The sequence below is a fragment of the Fusarium pseudograminearum genome, chromosome 3 (genome assembly GCF_000303195.2).
Source record: "Fusarium pseudograminearum CS3096 chromosome 3, whole genome shotgun sequence".
NCBI classification, from domain to species: domain Eukaryota; kingdom Fungi; phylum Ascomycota; class Sordariomycetes; order Hypocreales; family Nectriaceae; genus Fusarium; species Fusarium pseudograminearum.
The window spans coordinates 6,640,350-6,658,794 of record NC_031953.1 but is presented as its reverse complement, the minus strand read 5'-3'; the positions used below and the strand labels follow the sequence as shown (position 1 = coordinate 6,658,794).

The 18,445-nt window shown below is 47.6% G+C and overlaps 8 protein-coding genes across 8 annotated transcripts, besides 1 other annotated feature; 4 read left to right on the top strand and 4 right to left on the bottom strand.

Moving 5' to 3' along the window:
* Positions 1-372: 372 nt before the first annotated feature.
* On the bottom strand, positions 373-1,230 carry FPSE_07485 (uncharacterized protein; the record flags this gene model as incomplete). Its single annotated transcript, XM_009260603.1, has 4 exons — positions 373-477; positions 537-679; positions 727-981; positions 1,032-1,230. 4 exons carry the CDS (start codon positions 1,228-1,230, stop codon positions 373-375), a joined length of 702 nt encoding a protein of 233 aa, XP_009258878.1.
* Positions 1,231-2,246: 1,016 nt separating this feature from the next.
* Positions 2,247-4,337, bottom strand: FPSE_07484 (uncharacterized protein; the record flags this gene model as incomplete). The annotated part of the gene is made up of 4 exons (XM_009260602.1): positions 2,247-2,644; positions 2,701-3,415; positions 3,619-3,976; positions 4,033-4,337. 4 exons carry the CDS (start codon positions 4,335-4,337, stop codon positions 2,247-2,249), a joined length of 1,776 nt encoding a protein of 591 aa, XP_009258877.1.
* A 389-nt stretch (positions 4,338-4,726) lies between these two features.
* Positions 4,727-6,477, top strand: FPSE_07483 (uncharacterized protein; the record flags this gene model as incomplete). Its single annotated transcript, XM_009260601.1, has 3 exons — positions 4,727-4,891; positions 4,943-5,983; positions 6,037-6,477. 3 exons carry the CDS (start codon positions 4,727-4,729, stop codon positions 6,475-6,477), a joined length of 1,647 nt encoding a protein of 548 aa, XP_009258876.1.
* Positions 6,478-7,251: 774 nt separating this feature from the next.
* Positions 7,252-7,320: a microsatellite.
* A 64-nt stretch (positions 7,321-7,384) lies between these two features.
* On the top strand, positions 7,385-8,441 carry FPSE_07482 (uncharacterized protein; the record flags this gene model as incomplete). The annotated part of the gene is made up of 2 exons (XM_009260600.1): positions 7,385-7,751; positions 7,804-8,441. 2 exons carry the CDS (start codon positions 7,385-7,387, stop codon positions 8,439-8,441), a joined length of 1,005 nt encoding a protein of 334 aa, XP_009258875.1.
* A 536-nt stretch (positions 8,442-8,977) lies between these two features.
* Positions 8,978-10,041, top strand: FPSE_07481 (uncharacterized protein; the record flags this gene model as incomplete). The annotated part of the gene is made up of 3 exons (XM_009260599.1): positions 8,978-9,619; positions 9,664-9,774; positions 9,820-10,041. 3 exons carry the CDS (start codon positions 8,978-8,980, stop codon positions 10,039-10,041), a joined length of 975 nt encoding a protein of 324 aa, XP_009258874.1.
* A 404-nt stretch (positions 10,042-10,445) lies between these two features.
* Positions 10,446-11,270, top strand: FPSE_07480 (uncharacterized protein; the record flags this gene model as incomplete). Its single annotated transcript, XM_009260598.1, has 1 exon — positions 10,446-11,270. One exon carries the CDS (start codon positions 10,446-10,448, stop codon positions 11,268-11,270), a length of 825 nt encoding a protein of 274 aa, XP_009258873.1.
* An 818-nt stretch (positions 11,271-12,088) lies between these two features.
* FPSE_07479 (uncharacterized protein) lies at positions 12,089-13,979 on the bottom strand (the record flags this gene model as incomplete). Its single annotated transcript, XM_009260597.1, has 4 exons — positions 12,089-12,980; positions 13,032-13,707; positions 13,764-13,832; positions 13,931-13,979. The coding sequence occupies 4 exons, from the start codon at positions 13,977-13,979 to the stop codon at positions 12,089-12,091; spliced, it is 1,686 nt and encodes a 561-aa protein (XP_009258872.1).
* A 2,078-nt stretch (positions 13,980-16,057) lies between these two features.
* FPSE_07478 (uncharacterized protein) lies at positions 16,058-17,775 on the bottom strand (the record flags this gene model as incomplete). The annotated part of the gene is made up of 5 exons (XM_009260596.1): positions 16,058-16,856; positions 16,911-17,083; positions 17,133-17,298; positions 17,350-17,492; positions 17,545-17,775. The coding sequence occupies 5 exons, from the start codon at positions 17,773-17,775 to the stop codon at positions 16,058-16,060; spliced, it is 1,512 nt and encodes a 503-aa protein (XP_009258871.1).
* Positions 17,776-18,445: the final 670 nt, after the last annotated feature.

The window sequence follows — 18,445 nt, the reverse complement described above, 5'->3', positions numbered from 1 at the left end:
CACTATACTACGGAAGATGAACAGTCTCAAGACTGTTGTAGCTGGGGGGTTGTGATTGGGTGGGTCAACTTTGGTACTATAAAGGCATTGTAATCTACCGAATTGTGAAACCAGTCAAGTCATGCATAAAGCACGCCACAGAGGGACAGTGACAGACAATATCAAGGCATAGATCTAGTTAATTTCAGGAAAGCACACGCATATCCCAATGAAGTTTGGTTCAATAATTATAGCGAGCTCAGCAAGCTATCTACTGCTACAAGAAAAGTATGTATACGGAGAAAATCAACAATCCGCCCAACACAGCAAACTGTACTATGAAGGAGTAGCATAACTACGCATCCTCAACATACAGGCAGTGTGTACATGAATCTAGCACTTGCTGGCCTTGGAAGGCTCGCACTCGCCATTAGCCTTGTCGCATCCCTTGTAGCCCTGGCACTGAGTCTTGGGGAAGCAGTTGTTCTTGTAGGTAGCCTGCGTGACAAAAATTAGTCTAGTTTCTTTCACCACACTCATTAAGACAATTAACTCACCTTGTCACCGAGGTTGGTGTTGATACCAATGAGCTCACCACCGTTGACAGCAGTGACACCCTCCATGTGAACGGATCGCTTGCACTTGGAGTTACCCTTGCAGTTGCCGCAAGATCGGTAGACCTTGCCATAGTCATTGGCGTCTGCGCAAGTTAGCTTTAGTAAATATCACATATGACTGGCAACGTACAGAAGTTGACGATGTTGACGTGACCACAGCCATTGTGCTGAATGACCTTGTCGGCGGCCTTGTAAGCACCACCGCCGATGATGTTGGCAGTTCCACTACCCTTGATAGTGATGGCATCCTCGCAAACGTCCTCGAACCAGACAAACTCTAGGTTGCAGGCGCCGAGACAATGAACACCCTCCTTTTGGTTGGCACCGATGACGACGTTGCGAAGAGTTGCGCCATCTTCGAGGACAAAGACTGCATCCTTCTCACCTGTGCTGTGTTAATACCTCAAGCAATGCAAGAAATCTAGACAAACTTACCACCCTCGCTCTGACCACTGCATTTGACACCGCGATCATAGCGAACCCACTTGGCATCGAAAACCTCGCCCTTCTTGAGGTATCGAGGCGCGCTGAGGGACTTGGTGCCAGTGGCTTTGGGGACACCGCCTGTGTAGCCAAGGCATGCCATGGCGGCAGGAAGGGCAGAGAGAACAGCGAGAATGCTAGGAGCGTGCATCTTGATTAATGTTGATGGTTTTGGAAGTTGAAAAATATACCGGTCTACGGTGGGTTGGAATAAGAAGAGTAACGAATGAATAAAGTTGGAGATGAATTGGGATGCTGAGAACAGTGGCTTAGAGACTCATCGACATTCTTATATGCTCGCATTTCTCTTGTTACAAGTACCAGTATACCATAACTCCTGAATCCATGATGTCGGTTCTTGCACACGCTCAACCGAGGTCTTGTCAATTCTCGTTAGCACACCAATTGAGTCCCGTCAAAATCACACCAAGGATCAAAGTAAGATAAACCAGAGGCCAAAGCTTTGGTGTTTCAGGATGGACAAATTTCCTCCACTGAGGTGACACACTAACGAGCGTTCATAGGCTAAGGCCCTTGTCGACGAGATCCGCTATCACGATCAATACGCGGACTAAGAGTTAAGGTTATTTTAAAGAGGCAGCCTGTAGGGAAATTTGGGAAGCGAAGATGTGATGGGTCAGAAGATACCACCAGATGCTTTCTCAAGCCATAACTATAGCAAATGTTACCAGATTGGAGTGTTCAGATCAGATCACTGATCCAATGTCAGTGGTCAATACTCTGATCAAAATTCACCCTCACAGCTAAGTACCGATCCGAGTTCGGGTTTAAGATCGCCGAAGAACCGGGACCTCGGACGAATTTGTCAATTCAGGGCGACCCTGATGATCAGATAACCAACTGTCACCCCCCACTAGTAATTGATCTCCACGACATAGCCCCTGCCAACCGGAGTTAATGTCATCTGAACAATGCCAAGTCACAACCTAATTACGGTGAGGTGGTGACCCGGGACTCTTTCTCGTGCCACCTGCGTATTTTGACCATACAAACAAGAGTGTGAGATTGTCTCCGCCATGAGATAGACCGAGTGCCCGAGATGGTTGCATAGCCTACTCATGCAGTGACAGTTGAATTCATGGGTCAGGTCCACTGCTTCGATTATTGGAAACATTAGGAGAGTAACCAAGGATGCAAACAGATGCCCTAACTAATGCTATCCCAAAAAGCCCAATCAATATCTGCAAACTCAAACCCAAATGGTTGCAAGTCATCCTCCCCAGTCCTTCCTTGCCCAAAGTCCATCACCGTATCCAACTGATTATCCTTTCTACCTGCGTCACCAGCTATATTCCTTTCATCCTGTGCCAGAAGCTCCTCCAACTCTGACACAAACGTCGGCTTCTCCATGTATTCAAAACCAGGCTTTTGTCGACACTCATTCCACGTCGCGATAACGGACTTGGCGGCGTGTGAAACTCTTCTGTCTTCTGACATGTCCGTCAAATGATGTGCAGAGGTATACAGGTCTTCTAGTAGTGACCAGGCTGATTGGATTGTTGTGACGTCTGATAAGAGTGTCATGTCTACTAGAATACCAATGACTAGATGCAGAAGTTAGCAAGGAGAGGGTAGGTGGAGATCGACTTGGATTACTTACGAGCATACCATACAAACGAAGTCTCAGCAAGCCAGCGAAACTTTTGTAAGAGAGGATTCGCATACGATACAGCTTGGTATCTCATTGCCTGCATACACAGGTTGAAATGTTCAATGTGACATTTATCGTCTGCACTGTTAGATCGCATTTTTGCTTCATGATACTTTCGCAGACGTAGAATATTAACAACCGCCCGCGCAGAGATCTGCAGGAGTGTATGCAGGGGGTTTATCGGATCGCAGTACTGTAGAAAGTTTTCGTTGAGCCCCTTTTCCAGACCATCGATCATGGAATCGGCTAAACAACCCAGCAAGGACCCCTCGCCCGCTGTTGCCTGTCTAGCCTGCGTGATGCGAAAACCACGCTGTGCATCTAACAAATAGTAGGTAAAACAGGTGTACGCAAACCCTGTAAGACCCGTTCGTTGTTTGGGCGGGTCTTTTGAGTTGGGGTCTAGATCTTCGTCTTCAATGTTGAGAGGAAGTTTTACGTCCCACGCTGTTCCGAATGATAAAGGTGTGACACCGTTTTTGAGAGATAGGATTAGATCCAGATGTTGGAGTTGCCACCAGATTCTTCGTCGTTCTTCTGTTTCGATGGGTGAAAGACCGAGGACTGTGCCGTCGCGATGGATGCCGAGTTGCTCTGCGGAACGTGATACGAGGCCCATCAACGTCCAGAGACTGCGAGATGTCAGGGCGTCGATGTTGGCTTTCTGAGTGCTGTTAGTAGTGGTGTTTGGTAGGTTTTGGTATTGCTTACTATGTAAAAGCAAAAGGCTTTTATCGTTGCCAAACTGTCTATAGACAAGAGACTCATTTTTGAGAAAGCGATGTCACATCTCATTCGACATTCGTTTATCAGTACAGCCCTCGACCTACCAAAGCGTCGCAAACATTCATGGTTAGCCAAACTTACTGCCGCGAACAGCCTTGTAGACAAAATTAGAGCTCTTTCACCAGCTTCAAGACGATCCCATTTTTCTCCGTCGGATATAGCAGCTTTTAGATGAGCAAGAGTCCATTTGAAGTTGATCTTTACCACAGGCTCCACACGTTCCATGAAAACGTCCCAGAGCTTGACGGCTTCTAGAGTTGGCATTTGTAGAGACAGTGACTCTGAGACGAGGCTATTATCTCGCCATGGCGAACCATTGAAAGCATGCGGAAGGAATTTAGCGGGCGATAACGCTGATCCTCGAGGGTCAGCGGGATTAAAAGGTGCCTTTGTGCCTTGGTATAATTTGTTCACGTCAATCCAGGTCTGCCATCCCTCTCTGATAACCATACCAGTCAGTCACATATTAGACCAGTGACTTTTGCTATAACTTACGACTCATGATAAACTGCCTTCCCCTCTTGCTGCACCATCACTGGCGTCTGAACATGACTTGAATCAGTGGAGACCGAACCCTTTGGCCTTTGACGATTCTCCAGCGGACTTTCACCATTCTCCGACGCAGGATCACCACCCAAGGATCTGACGATATCCTCAAGCTTTTTGATCCTCTCAAAGGGGGAAAGCTCAGGATAAATGCAAGTGTCATTCTTGCGTCGCTTGCAATTGGAGCAGGGAGGTTCTGCCCTGTCACATTTCACTTTGCGCTTCGCACACGGCTCACATGCTTGCGATCTCATATTTCGATCTGGGGCTGAAAAAAAGTGTTGATCTTGTCTGTTGTGACGTGGGTTTCTCGATCCATGACGTTGTTGTAATTAAAAGCTCGGGGGCCCCGCGAGGTTTTGGACAACAGATCTCACTTAGCTCGGGCTCGGTACCGAGACCGAGATTTTGAAGGGGTTGTTTGATTGGTTGCTTGGGATAGTCCTTTGAGATAGGGATGCAAAAACGTGTAATTGACTTGGAATGAAGGAATTTGATCTTGATATTTATATCCAGCTTTTCCTAAGGGTTGTGTTTTTACTTGTTATCATCAACTACTTTGCATCACATCGTGTTGTGCAGCCACGAATTATCATCTACCATCAAGCCACTCTATTGCCAAGTGCCCCATATAACCTTCACGATGGACGAAAAAGATACAAACCCTTCCAACAGTCCAAACCGTCAAAGTACCGATGCAGTCAATAATCCCTCAGACACAACAGAAAATGTCAAGACATACCCACCAAAAAAGGTTGTCCTTCCAACCATGGTCGCCCTCTTTCTTGTCTTCTTCCTAATTGCACTGGTAACTTTCCCCCAAGCCCTACAAACCAACATGCACTAACAATAACCCAAGGATCGAACTATCATCGGTACAGCTATTCCAACCATATCTGCCGAGTTCAACAGCTTTGGAGACATCGCTTGGTATGAGTCAGCCTTCCTCCTGCCTCTCTGTGTCTTCCAACTCTCCTTCGGCCTTGTCTTTAAATACTACTCCACCAAATGGGTTCTCTTTATCCTCACTGCTATTTTTGAGATTGGATCAATTGTTTGTGCGGCAGCGCCTAATTCGAACGCTTTGATCATTGGACGGGCCATCACAGGCATCGGCGGTGCTGGTATCGGCTCTGGTGTTTTCATCTATATCACACTCTTGTTTCCCCTTGAAGAACGACCCAAGTACCTGGGATCATTGGGTTCCGCTTTTGGAATATCTTCCATCTTGGGTCCGATCCTTGGAGGCTACCTCACATCTGTCAGCTGGCGTTGGTGCTTCTGGATCAATGTCCCCATTGGCGGTCTTTCCCTCTTCCTTCTTTTTATTCTCGCTCCCGACAGACCATCACCTGTCAAGCCAGCAGCGACATGGCGTCAGAAATTTCTCGATCTAGATCCTCTTGGTTTCTTGCTGGTCGCAGGCTCAATTGTAAGTCTCCTGTTCGCTCTCGAATTCGGCAAGGAGGATAAAGCATGGTCAACAGAACGCGTCGTTGCTCTCTTCGTCGTCTTTGCAGTTCTTCTTGTCGCATTCGCTGGATACCAAGTCTGGAGAGGTGAAAAGGCTACAATTCCTCCGAGAATCCTGCGTCAGCGAACGGTACTGGCTGCGTGTCTTTTCAACTTCTTTATGGGTACTGTGCTGGTTATTTATGCCTTTTACATCCCTGTTTGGTTCCAGGTTGTCAAAGGCAAGTCACCCCAGGACTCTGGTATCGCTTTGTTACCCTTGCTGCTGAGCAATGTGGTGTTTGTTATTGTTGGTGGTATTTTGGTTAGTACCATTGGATATTGCAACCCTTTTGCTATTGGTGGAAGTGCAATTCTTATCGTTGGCGCTGCTCTCATCACAACTTGGACGGCGGATGTCGAAAAGGGTAAATGGATCGGATACCAAGTATGTTTACTGTGACGCCCACTTTTAGCATCTGCATACTGACAAACTACCAGATAATCACCGGTACAGGTATGGGATTTGCACTGCAACAACCTGCCATCGCAGTCCAAACCGTGCTATCAGAAGCCGATAGCACAGTTGGCCTATCCGTTCTCAGTTTCCTCGGCTTTCTTTCGGGAACAGTATTCATTACCGTTGCTCAAACCTTGCTCCAAGGACAGCTCGACAGCAAGATTTCACAATACTTTCCCAATATCGATATTGAGCAGCTCAGCAACAGCGGAGCCGCAAGCATCCGAAACTTGGTGTCGGAGGACAAGATGGGTATCGTGTTGGACGCGTATAACGACTCGATGAGGTCGATCTGGTTTCTCGCTCTTGCGATGGGCGCTGCGTCTTTGGTGGTGTCTTTTGGGTTTGAGTGGAAGACTGTGAAGATGAATATGAAAAAGGAGGAGGTCAAGGAAGAATCTTCTGGTTCGGTGTCAGTATAGGTAGTAACCATCAATTTGATTGGGTATGGTGGGAAAAATGTACCAACAGGGAAATTGTTAAAGAGAATAGATGATAGAGCGATAATACTAGATCTTGGTTGCAAAAAACGGCGATGTTACTTGGCCAAAGAACGTCGCTTGTGACAGAATGGCAGTCGAAAATGCAAAAAGATAATCTTGATGAGACTGGGACTCGAACCCAGGAGGATTGCTCCACCAGGAAATTGGTGTTAAGGTTAACCTTAACCTGGCGCCATAACCAACTCGGCCATCTCACCGGTGATTGGATGGGAGATTGACGAGCAGTTAGAGTATATATCCTAAACTATAATCCAAGTCAACTGTCTGGGTGTGACAATCCATGAGGAGTTCTGGGTTTGCCATACCACAATCAGTAGCCAGGAACGAATCATATATAATTTAACATCTATATTACTTTGGTTAAATAGTCGCAAATTCGAGATGATACAATCACCCAGAGCCAATAGTGTAGGGCTGACACTGTCAGCATTGTCGCACATCGCGAATCCTTCGGGAAATGCCCAGTTGTCCGAGAGTCACTCACACAACCAATCGCATCAGACTCACATGTCAGTCAGATCGCGATCGGACTGCATCCAGACCAATTCTCGCTAATGATCCCTTGTGCTTACTCTGTCGGATTTCCATCTTTGCGCGAGTAGAAATGCCGGAACAGTTTGTATGCGTGCAATTATTAAAGGAAATGGCGTTTGGATGGTTATATAACTGTTGAGGGGAAGCATAAGAAAGTATCATCATCAGCAACAGCAACAAGAACAAGAACAACAACTCAATAGCCTCATTCAATAACAACTCAACAACTTGAACATCATCTCTTCAAAATTAACAAACAACACTCACCTCAAAGCCAATTAACATCATCAAAATGGTCGCAATCAAGACAATCAAGGCCTCCAACTCCACAACCCTCCCCCAAACCCTCCCTGACAATCTCACCGCGGTCTTTCTTGGCGCCACATCAGGTATCGGTCGCAGCACAGTAAAGCAACTCGCCATCGCCACAGATGGAAAGTCTCCAACCATCTACATCGTTGGTCGAAGTGCTTCTGCCGCAACAGCACTTGTCGCAGAGCTTCGCCAGGGTAACCCATCTGCTACCATCGAATTCATTGAGAGAGATGTCTCCCTCGTAAAGGAAGCCGACGCTGCTATGCAAGAGATCTCAAAGCGAGAGGAAAAGGTTGATATCTTGTTCATGTCTGTCGGATTCATGTCTTTTGAAGGAAGAAAAGGTAAGCTACTTATCCGCTATCAACTTGGTGATGTGGGACTAACAATGCATAGAAACAAAGGAAAAGCTAGAGCCATCTTTCACAACCCGCTACTACAGCCGTGTCCGCTCAATCCAGGCTTTACTACCCCTTCTCAACCGTAGCGCAAACCCTCACGTCGTCAACATCCTCGCTGGCGGCATGGAAGGTCCTCTGGTTGAAGACGACATTGATCTCGCCAAGCCAGGAAACTATGGTGTCGCATCTTCCGCCAACCAAGTTGCTACCATGCTCACTCTCGTCTTGGAACGCTTTGCGCAAGAGAACCCAAAGATCAGCTTTGTTCACGCTTTCCCTGGTCTAACCGCAACACCTCTTCTTTCTCGCGGATCAAGTGGAATTATCGGTTTCCTCCTCCAGTGGATTGTTACTCCTCTGGGTGGCCTGTTCTTCTCCAGCCCCAATGATGTGGCCGCTCGTGCACTGTTCTACGCTACCAATGCGAGATACACTGTCGAGGAGACTGAGTCGTCGGCTGTTCCTGTGCCTGAAGGTCTCGAGAAAGCTAAGAGATCTGCTGGTGGAGTGTTTTTGATCAATGATAAGAGTGAGGCGGCGGATAACGAAAAGGTTCTGGCAGGTATCAGAGAGAAGATGGCTGGGCCTGTCCAGGCTCATTTGGATAATGTTTTCAAGGGACTTTTCCAGTAGCATCGAGCAAGGATAAAAGGATTTATGACCTGGGAAATTCTGGAGTTGGGCGGTTTACCATTTAATCTGGCTTTTAGTTGATACATTAATATTGGACTCTTAATACATAACTTACTACAAACATCCATTTTGAAAACGCTGGCTATTGCACTCTTCAATCGTATCATGAAACTCCAAAATCACAGTAGACAAAGATGACGCTGATTGATGACCGGTAAGCGAGACATGTTCAACAACCCAGCGACTTGGAAAGTGACTATCGTCCCCAGTCTATCACGATACGAAATCGGCATCCATGAATTTTCGCTTTCCCTCTGAAAGTTCATTTTTGCTCCATTTCCATGACTGTTGCTAGGTTTCGCTGAGTCAGAAGCTGAATTGGTAATTATATAACCCAAGACCGGAATGGCGTGCGGGGCAAAAGAGTCATCATCGCGCCTTTGGAATGACCTTAAATGATACAGACCATATAATAAATACTACACCTTTTCCATATTCATCAATTACTGCACATACCTTACCTGCATCCAATCGCCATGGAATCTACTGTGACGACTTACAAGGCCTTTGCGTCTGAACGTGCCATTGGCAACCCGGCTGGAGTTATCATCCTCCCCAACCCAAGCGACGAAACAGCATACGACCAGAACGCAGACTTTCCGTATGGAATATTCCCTCCGGCTTCGAAACTACAGGAGATTGCTACAAAGCTGGATTACCCTATGACAGCATTCGCAGTTCCCCTTAGCCAATCCATTGACTCACCTGATGCTCCTCACTTCGCCGTCCGCTGGTTCAACCCTTCCAACGAAGCACCGCTCTGTGGCCATGCAACTCTTGCTTTGTCTCAGCATCTATTCAGCACTTTGCCGAACCCACCCCAGACGCTGAGGTACCTGACCAGGCTTCACGGCATCGTCTCTGCTTCGCTGTATCAAAGTCCCTTTGAGGACGCTAAGCTTGTTGGAATTGAGTTCCCGGAACTCCTTGACCTTCCTGCTCTATCGCAATCTGATAAAAGGTGGGGAAAGCTGCGGAAGCTGTTTGAACAGTCGACTGGGTCGCAGTGGGAAGGTCATAGTGAGCCCGTTGGTCTGTTTGAAGCGGACCAGTATCTTCTACTGGAGTATAGTCCTGAACTTGATCTGAGGGGGCTGGTCATCGATCCGACTAAATTGGTGAGTTTGAACCAAGAATCAGAGATATTCAGCTAACAGTCTAGGCCTCGCTCAACAAATTCATCTATATCTTCCAAATCTCAACATCGTTGACGGAGCATATCCATACCCGTGTGATCAATGCGATTGGCGACCACGTCGCGGAGGATGTAGCGGTAAGCAAACTGCCCTTTATTTGCAACCTCACTAACAGTCTAAAGACGGGTTCCGCTCATCGAGCTATTATCCCACACGCTTTGTCAAACGCCGAGACCACGGCGCGACTCAACCAGTATCACCCCGGATTCAGTGACAACACATTAAAATGCTTGCAGCAATCCAGGGAGGGCGGCGAGTTGACTGTTGAATGGCTCCGCGATGTAAAGGCTGTGAGGATTATGGGCGAAGCGGTCCTAGTTGGCGAGGACAACATAGAGATTTGAACCGATCTGTATGACCACTCTGTATATCCAACAAATAGTATTAGTTTTAGACCTTCTAAATTAGTTATACTTCTTTTTTCATCTGCGAGTAGCTTGAGTGGGGGTTTTTAGACAGATGTGAAATCGAGAGACTTGAGTTGATACCAGTCAACCGATACGCTATTGCGGTGAACTTGAGGGATTACACTGGCCATGCACTTTCGTGGGTGCGAATCCTTCGGCGATAATGAAACGGCGGCCTGACTCACATCGTCTGATTCCGATAGTTGCGATATGCCTTTAGGCTAAATCCATCACTGCGCACTTCCGCAGTTTGGCCTCTGAACATGACTTCTATATAGTTGGAAGCTGTGTCTGTGAATTTCTTCAACCTGAAAACGTAATTTACGGAACCATAGTCCATTATGGAGTTTAACCCTACTCAAGCGACAGTCCACAATGAAGGCTGCGACCTTCATTACTGGTATCAAGGCCAAGGCCCTCTCATGCTCTTTGTCCCAGGCGGCAACGGCCATGGAAGACAATTCAACCCCATCATAACCGCTCTGTCAGACCGTTTCACTTGTGCAACCTTTGACAGACGTCAGATGTCGGCGAGTCAAGTCCCAGTCAACAAACCATTGAGAATGACTCAACAAGCCCGAGACGTTCGAGCCATTATCAAGGCAGTTGGTTTCGAGAAGGCCATCCTTTTCGGAAGTAGCAGTGGTGGCATCATCGGCTATCAATTCGCCCACGACTTTCCAGAAATGGTAGTTCATTTGATCTCGCATGAAGCCGGACTCTCTGGCCTCATGCCCGAAGCAAGCGAGATTTACGATTGGATGTATGGCCTTGTAGAATTGCACAAGACCAAAGGTCTGGACGCTGTCGCAGCGGAATTCGACAAATGCTTCGTCGGGACTCGTGACGAAGGGGTACCGAAGTCTGTTTCTCCCGAACCAGAGAATGCTCGCAATTTTTGGGAGAATGAGTTTCCTCAGCAGGTTGGGTACTGTCCCAATTTCTTCCGTATCAAGGAGAATAAGACCAGTGTGGGAGTGATGAGAGGTGCGAGGTCCAAAGAGGCGTTTTATGCCAGGGCGATTGAGGATCAGGCCAAGTTCTTGGAGTGTCCGCGTATGACTGTGCCGGGTCACCATGAGGGGTTTCAGTGTGAGATGAAGGAGTTTCTTCCTTCTTTGTTCGAGATGTTGGAGATCTTGGAGAAGAAAAAGCAATCTGGATAGTTGTTAATTAACATAACCTAGCTACTTGGTATGGGCTTGGGGCTCATCTTGGTGAAGTCACTTGGCACTTGATTATAGTTCGTAGTATAATATAATTGAATGACCGGCAGTGTTTATTGCCAAGTAAAACGTTAACCCAAGCTTGTGTGAATGTGGTTGAATTGTAGCGAAATGATATATATCTTCCTGCAGGGGATATTCTCTTGCTGTGGTTCTGCCAAGCCCTGACTTGCATGAATGCAAGTCCTGCGATGTTTGTGCCAGGGATAGATGAAAAGCACTGGGCTGCATAGAGCAACCTTGTCTACATCCGATATATCTTGGCATTAGCCGTTGTTGCTAGAGAGACACTGGGGGGATCAAGGAGCTACAGAGGGAACCGAGGTTGGCGCCTGGCAGGTCACACTCGCATCTCAGATGGAATTGGAGGAGTTATTTTTGCAAATTCCCTGTCGATCCAAGACGAGGCAGCAGCATTGTAACTTCGTCATTTTGTTCAGACAGCCTCGCCTTTCGAATTCTGATAGCTTCACGGCCACTTCGCCATTTGAGTTCATCCAAAGGATCAACACCATCATCAAGAACACTTCATCGCCACTCGTGATCAAACTCCGAATCTCCATCTGCTCCACTTTGACGTCAGCTAGAAACACGTCGTGTCTACGAATCTTGGTAGAGCGACGAGGTCACACAGTGGGATGGACACGAGGGGAGGGCACATCACAAGTTGGTGAGAAAAAAGTCATAACATTGCGGAAGTCTCGCTATCTATGCTCCATGCTTAATTCAAAATGACACATCTAAAATGCACGCTAAATCTATACCAAATACTGAATAGTTCTTCCTTTCCGTCTCCTCTCTGCCTCCTCCTTCTCTCTCTCAACTGTATCCTCCTCGGAGGAATGAGTTCCGGAAAACACCGCAAACTCGTTTCGTGCATGAACTGCAGGTGGAACCTCGCCAATAACCATCGAACCGTCCACGTCGGGTCGGCTGAATCGATTGAAGGCGATAAAGTTCTCTTCGTCTGCTGTGATGGCGTTGCTAGGTGTCGCCATGGTGAATGACTTGCGGCGAATTGAGACAGCGTCATCTTGGATGGGTTCGACTCCACGCCACTGGTAGAAGAAGTTGAGGGCGGGGATAGATAGACCGTGGACGACGATGGAGAAGAGGACAAGCCAGTAGATGACTGGTCCGGTGACATTGAGCATGTCATTCTCTTCTTGGTCGCCATCTTCGGGGTGAGGGAAGACATGACGCATGTGTTCACGGTAAAACACGGCTCCCACACCGATGGGTCCAAAGTAGCCCATAAAGAGAGCTTCCTTCATGTTCTGGACGACCTTGGGCATCAACTTGTACAAGGCAATAATAGCAGGGATACGTCGGAAGATGAGCACCATGAAGCCGAGACCGAACAGTCGGCCAATGGTAAGACCAGTGCCATCGGGGTCGTGGAACTCGGCCCAGGGAATGGCTGTTCCAATAAACATGAATCCACCAAAATTCAAAAGAACATCCAAACAGTGGTTGACCTCATCGTGTCGTCGATAAGTCTCGGCAAGGAAATTTCCATCCCAGTTGAGGAGGTTTCCGGCGACAAAGCAAGCGACAAGGTCGTTTGTGCCGATGGCGCCACAGGTTCCGATGATGAAAAGGCCGATGGCGACAGGGAAGAGCAGGTAAGATTGCTCATCAATCCAGCTCCTGCATATAATGTCAGCAAGTATTCCCTGTAAAATGGGTCTCTTGGCTTACCTTCGAAGAGCAAATTTGATGCTGCGGCATGAGATGTAACCCACCACTGCTCCATAGGCCATACCCAGAACGACGTAGTAGAGCCAGGTTTCTAGAAACCAGTTCTTCATGGCTTCCCCGACGCCGCCGCCGAGACGACCCACGTCTTCAGCGCGAGCGTGCAGCATCTTGGCGGCATCGATATCTCCGGCGGGGCCCTCATGGGCGTGTCTCATGAGATATGTCGCAAACATGAGGAAGGGAAAGCCGAAGCCATCGTTGGCACCGGCTTCAGACGAGATGATTTCTCGCAAGTGTCGAGGGACATACTTGTCGGCAAAGGGACCCTTGGCGACGGCCTGTGACAGAACGGGGTCGGTGCAGGTGACACATGAGGCAATAACCATGGCTCCGAGGACCTTGACCTTGGGAATAGTGGCCATGATGCAAGCGGTGGTGCACAGCCACATCATGGTCATGACGGGGAGGAGGCATATCAACATCTCCTTCCAGCGATTGATGTTGTACTTGGCAGGCAGCTGATAGCCTGCTATCACGAGTTGTACACCAATAACCACACGCATGAGCCCCAGCGCGATATCAGCAGTCTGGCCTGGTTCAGCCGAGCCCCATCTCTCACTGTCTAGAAACTTGGCTGATACTGGGCCAAGAATGATGCCAACCAGCATGGCAGGTACTACAGGTCAAACCATGTTAGCATCCCTACCACAAAAAGAACAGAAGAAAACTTACGAGCTTCTCCAAGGTACCATTGTTGCTTGAGCTTGACAGAGATCACACCATAAAGGGTCATGAAAGCACCTGTTGTACTGTGTCAGAACGCCAAGTCGTGCCAAGGGCTGGGCGAAGTCAAACCGCGTCACCACCAAGACTTGCCCAGAAAAAGGAGCTGTACATACCAAGAACTGCCAACACCACGTTGAGGTCGCTTAAGTGAAGAGTAGGCATTGTGGTGACTTTATCAGGAGATAATCAGATCACTTCGAAATTGGGGTTTGAAGTATATAGTGGCTTGTCTGCCGCCTTTTGATATGTCGATGTTGGTGCTGCACTGAGACCTGCTGAGCGTGGCTGAAATGGTTGGACCAGAGAAACGAGGATAAAGTCTCAATGAGTATAGTTTGGTGCGGTGTGAAGAAGCTGGCAAGTTGTATCACTGCTCAGTGTGTCGACGACACGAATCCCCAAAGCAAACAAAACATGAAAATTTGTATGAACAAACAGATCAAGAATGAGCAGAGACACCGGCTTAATACGTCTGATGACAAGTACTGTGGCAATTATGGAGTGGTTGGACTGACGAACAAAGGGCAGATCCGTGGGTCACTCATCCATCATTGCGTAACCTGGGTTCTGAAAGCTTCTTATACAGAAGGGAAGAGCACGGCCATGCGGGTCAGGAAAATGCCTCAAACACAAAGGAAACGGAACCTGAAATGGGCAAGCCAGGGGTGGGGGATGGGCATATAGGTGGTGACAGCTAACAGGTAACGGGACGTGGGCAGGCGAGATGAGGAGAGTCAGTGCTAGAGCACACGATCTGCGCGGATGATTCAAGCGCTAGAAACAGGAAGTTTGGGGTTCCGGGGTTACACGATAAGGTTGTGTGTCTGTGATGGAAGGGAAACTATTACACGCTACTATCCGTCAGGCTTGCAAGGTGTTTTGATGAGTGGAAACTTGAAGAGTGGCAGGTTTGAGACATATCCTCGTCTGCCAATGACGTTGCCACTATGTAGGATGCTGTAGACGTAAAGATGCGGTATATGCGGTGTGTCTTGTCTTTACTCGCTGCTTTGGTTGATTCATGCTTGACACGGGTTATCTAATGAGGCTCATGAGCTGACGACAGTTGTAGATCTTTGTTTCGCTTGACGTGTTGCGTTGAGGCTTAGAGTGTCTATTCGAAAATGCTTAAACGCACAGGCGCGGTAGGAAGTAAAAATGAAGCTGAGAGAGGGATCGGCAGGGCATGGTGGACGGGAGAGAGACAGAGGAAAGCCAGAGGTGGGCGGTAGGACTTGCCTGCCTCACTCAATATCGAGTCCTTCCAAGAGAAAACCAAGCCTCGAGTAAGCCCCGTATGACAAGTAATTCTCTTGGCTTGTAGCGGTGATATTGAGACCATGACGACGGTGCGAGCAGGACAAGTCCAATGAGACGTCTGGGAAAGATTGCGATGTGAGCGCTTGGCGCTTGGCGTCTAACTTGGCGCTTGGCCCTGACTTGGCAGTTAAGCTTATTAGTTAAGGTTGTTCAGACTGTGGCTCCGGCCAAGACCCTTGGCAATGGGGCGGACACGACCAGAACATTGCCCAGCTGCTGCCAAGAATGCCGCGCAGGGAGGAAGTGGAGTGCCTTTTCCTTTTTTCTGGTGAGAGGGAGGAGCGGAAGTGGAAAGACTTGTCTGGTGATTCCTCATCCTGTCTGTTCCGCTGATCTCCGCTGCTCCCCCTTTCAAGAACTTTTACCTGTTCGCTTTTACGGCGGCAACCATGCTATTAATAGAACCCATTCTCTAGATATACATAATATTGAATATTGTTGATGGCCCTGAAAATATGAATTACTTGGCATGGGTACTTGTTTCACTAGCATTAAACTCTTTGTTACTAGGGACGCGTAAAGGCGTCGAATATCCGTCCCGCGCCAACACATCGAGGGCAGCTCCATTAAGCTGTCGTAAAGTGACACAAGATCGGCATGGAATTGACCAATTCTTATCGGTACCACTGTTCAAAGCATTAATAATAGAATATCTTTATCTATCAATATTGAAGGATGGTAAACGTGGTTCAGTATGTGAGACAATTTGCCCATCAAGGTCGGTTCCAAATGTGCATAAGATCGATCAATCTAGAAATCAAGTGCGGGCATGACAAAAAAATTAGCGTTACGAACCAATTCAGATCGATCAAATTTTGTTTGTCTATCAAATTCCAACGGGAAGTCTGTAGACGCGTTACTGAACGGGCCATCGCCTGTCTCCAGGGTAGTCGTAAATCTGCCAACTATTGACAACATCCTCAGTAAACATAGAAGTTGGTGACCTCTGGATGTTCTCTTCTTGTCTTCTCGTTCTGTTTTTTCAAGTGCGTCTTCAACCCCCAGGCAATAACAACAACGCCTAACGAAAAAGAAATACTCGCAACCCAAGCCACGGTGTATCGTGGCTCATGAGAAGAAGGCCACAAATAAGCCGTGTACACATGAGCAAGGTTTCCAAACGTATTGCAAATCGCCAACGACACAGCCTTTTTCTCACTAGTCTGTCCCACTGTAGCACTTATCCAAGCCAATATGATATTGTTAATACCAAAGCTGAAACCAACAAAAAGGTAAATGCTAAACATCCGGGCGCCAAGATTGAGCGTTGAGACAGCGATGATGAAGCCTACCATTACGATACACTTGCAGATGGTAATGTGCAAGGTGCGCTCGTTCCATCGGCCCGAAGTCCATGCCATGACTATACCGACGATAGCGGCTAGGAGATAAGGCGGGCATGTTAAAATTAGGGTGATTGTTCGGTTGTAGCCTAGTGTCTCCATCACTGACGGGAGGAAGTTTTGGAAGCCGACGGATGAGAGATGGAGGTTATACATGAGACATAGTGCCCATGTTCGCCAATCAGAGGCTGACTCGCGAAGACCGACCCATACGCTTGTTTTCTCGCGGACATCGGTTGTATCAGTGTAGATGCGGCTATAGGCTAATTGTCGCTCGTCTTCGGATAACCAACGTGTTGTCAAAGGATGGTCTGGCAAGAATATAAATGCTAGTATGGCTGTACAGATTGACAGAGCTCCTTGAATGATGAAGAGCCTGATAATAAGTGTTAGACAATGAAAACTGATGTTGTCAATGCGCTGTACATACCATTGCCAACCAGCCAGGCCGTGCTTTTGATCAAGACCAGCAAATACAGCGGCTGCGATGAGCCCAGCGAACGAACTAGCTACCATATTACCAGTGTAAAAAATGGCAAGTCTGACAGCCAATTCCTTGCGGGTGTAAAACATGCTCAGAATGAACAAAGCTCCGGGGTAGAACTATACTCTGTTAGTCGCTCGTCATATTCCGAGGACGTAAACAACTCACAGGAGCCTCGGTTACTCCAAGAATAAAGCGAAGGGCTACCATGCTCCCATAGTCTTTTGCCAGAAACGTCACAAGACTGACGACAGACCAAGCAAGACAAAAGCCAGCCATATACCATGATGGTCTGACCCTGTTGATGAGCATGTTACTGGGGACTTGTCCAGCACTAGGAGAGTCAGCCATATGGGTAGTCGGCATCCGGATACAGAATTCTTACATGTATCCGACAAAAAGAATTGAAACGCAAGTATTATACTGCGTGCCTTCAAGACCGAGGTCCTCCTCAAGGTTATTGAGGCGCGCATTGGCGATCGCGTTTCTATCGAGGTAGTTGAAGAGGTACATGAGCCATAACATGGGCTAGCACACCATTAGTAACGCGATATCAAGCATCTGACAGTCGGATACTCACGATAATGTATTTATCCAGCTTCTTCACCAACGCAATTTCCCTTGGATCAGTCTTTGCGTGAGCTCCAAACTTATCAACCTTGTCCATCTTGGGAAACTTGGAGAAAACAGCGTCATCGTTTGTCGCTGTCGTCTCTGCTCGTTCAATGTGGTCATTGTGAGCGACGTCATTCTCTTGTTTTCGCTCATTTTCCCTCGAGATGATGGGGTTTGGATCATTTGACGTAGCCATAGTAAAGTAACCCTTTTGATACCGAAATGGAAACAGAATAAGAGATGAAATGCGACACAAAGGACAAACAGCGGCTTCATTTTATATCCCACTTCATCAATGCCAAGTTCTCCCCCACGGGGAAAGAGTGCGGGGGATCAGCATAACCTTAACCAAGTGACGATATGGCGCTCGTAGCGACACTTGTAATTGGCACGCTTTGGATTAAGGTAGTATGGGCTTGTACGAAATAGGAAGACGGGGCCAGTAGATGCTCCGGGCCAAGAAAACGGTAAATAGTAGCCACTCTTAGGGACAGGAAACGTTCACCAACCCAGACATCCTGCGCTACTGATGCCAGTGATGAGGGGAACAGAGAGAGATGCAACAGCATTGTGATGACGTGGATGCTTGGCTTGGCAAACAGGTCCGAGGTAAAGAAATAAGCTTATCTTAAACCTCATCTATGGGATGTAAACAGACTTTATTGCTCACTAAATCTGACATGGATGGTCTCGAGTCATATTTTGATTGCTGTGAGTGTCGACGAGACGCGTACAGACCCAAGATCAGGATTACTACCATCGTTGACAAGAAATCGAGTACCACGGTCATTAGGCTACTTCGACTACCAGGATAATGGTAGAATGATGACTATCTGAGAAAGGTTACGATGCTACACGAAAACCTT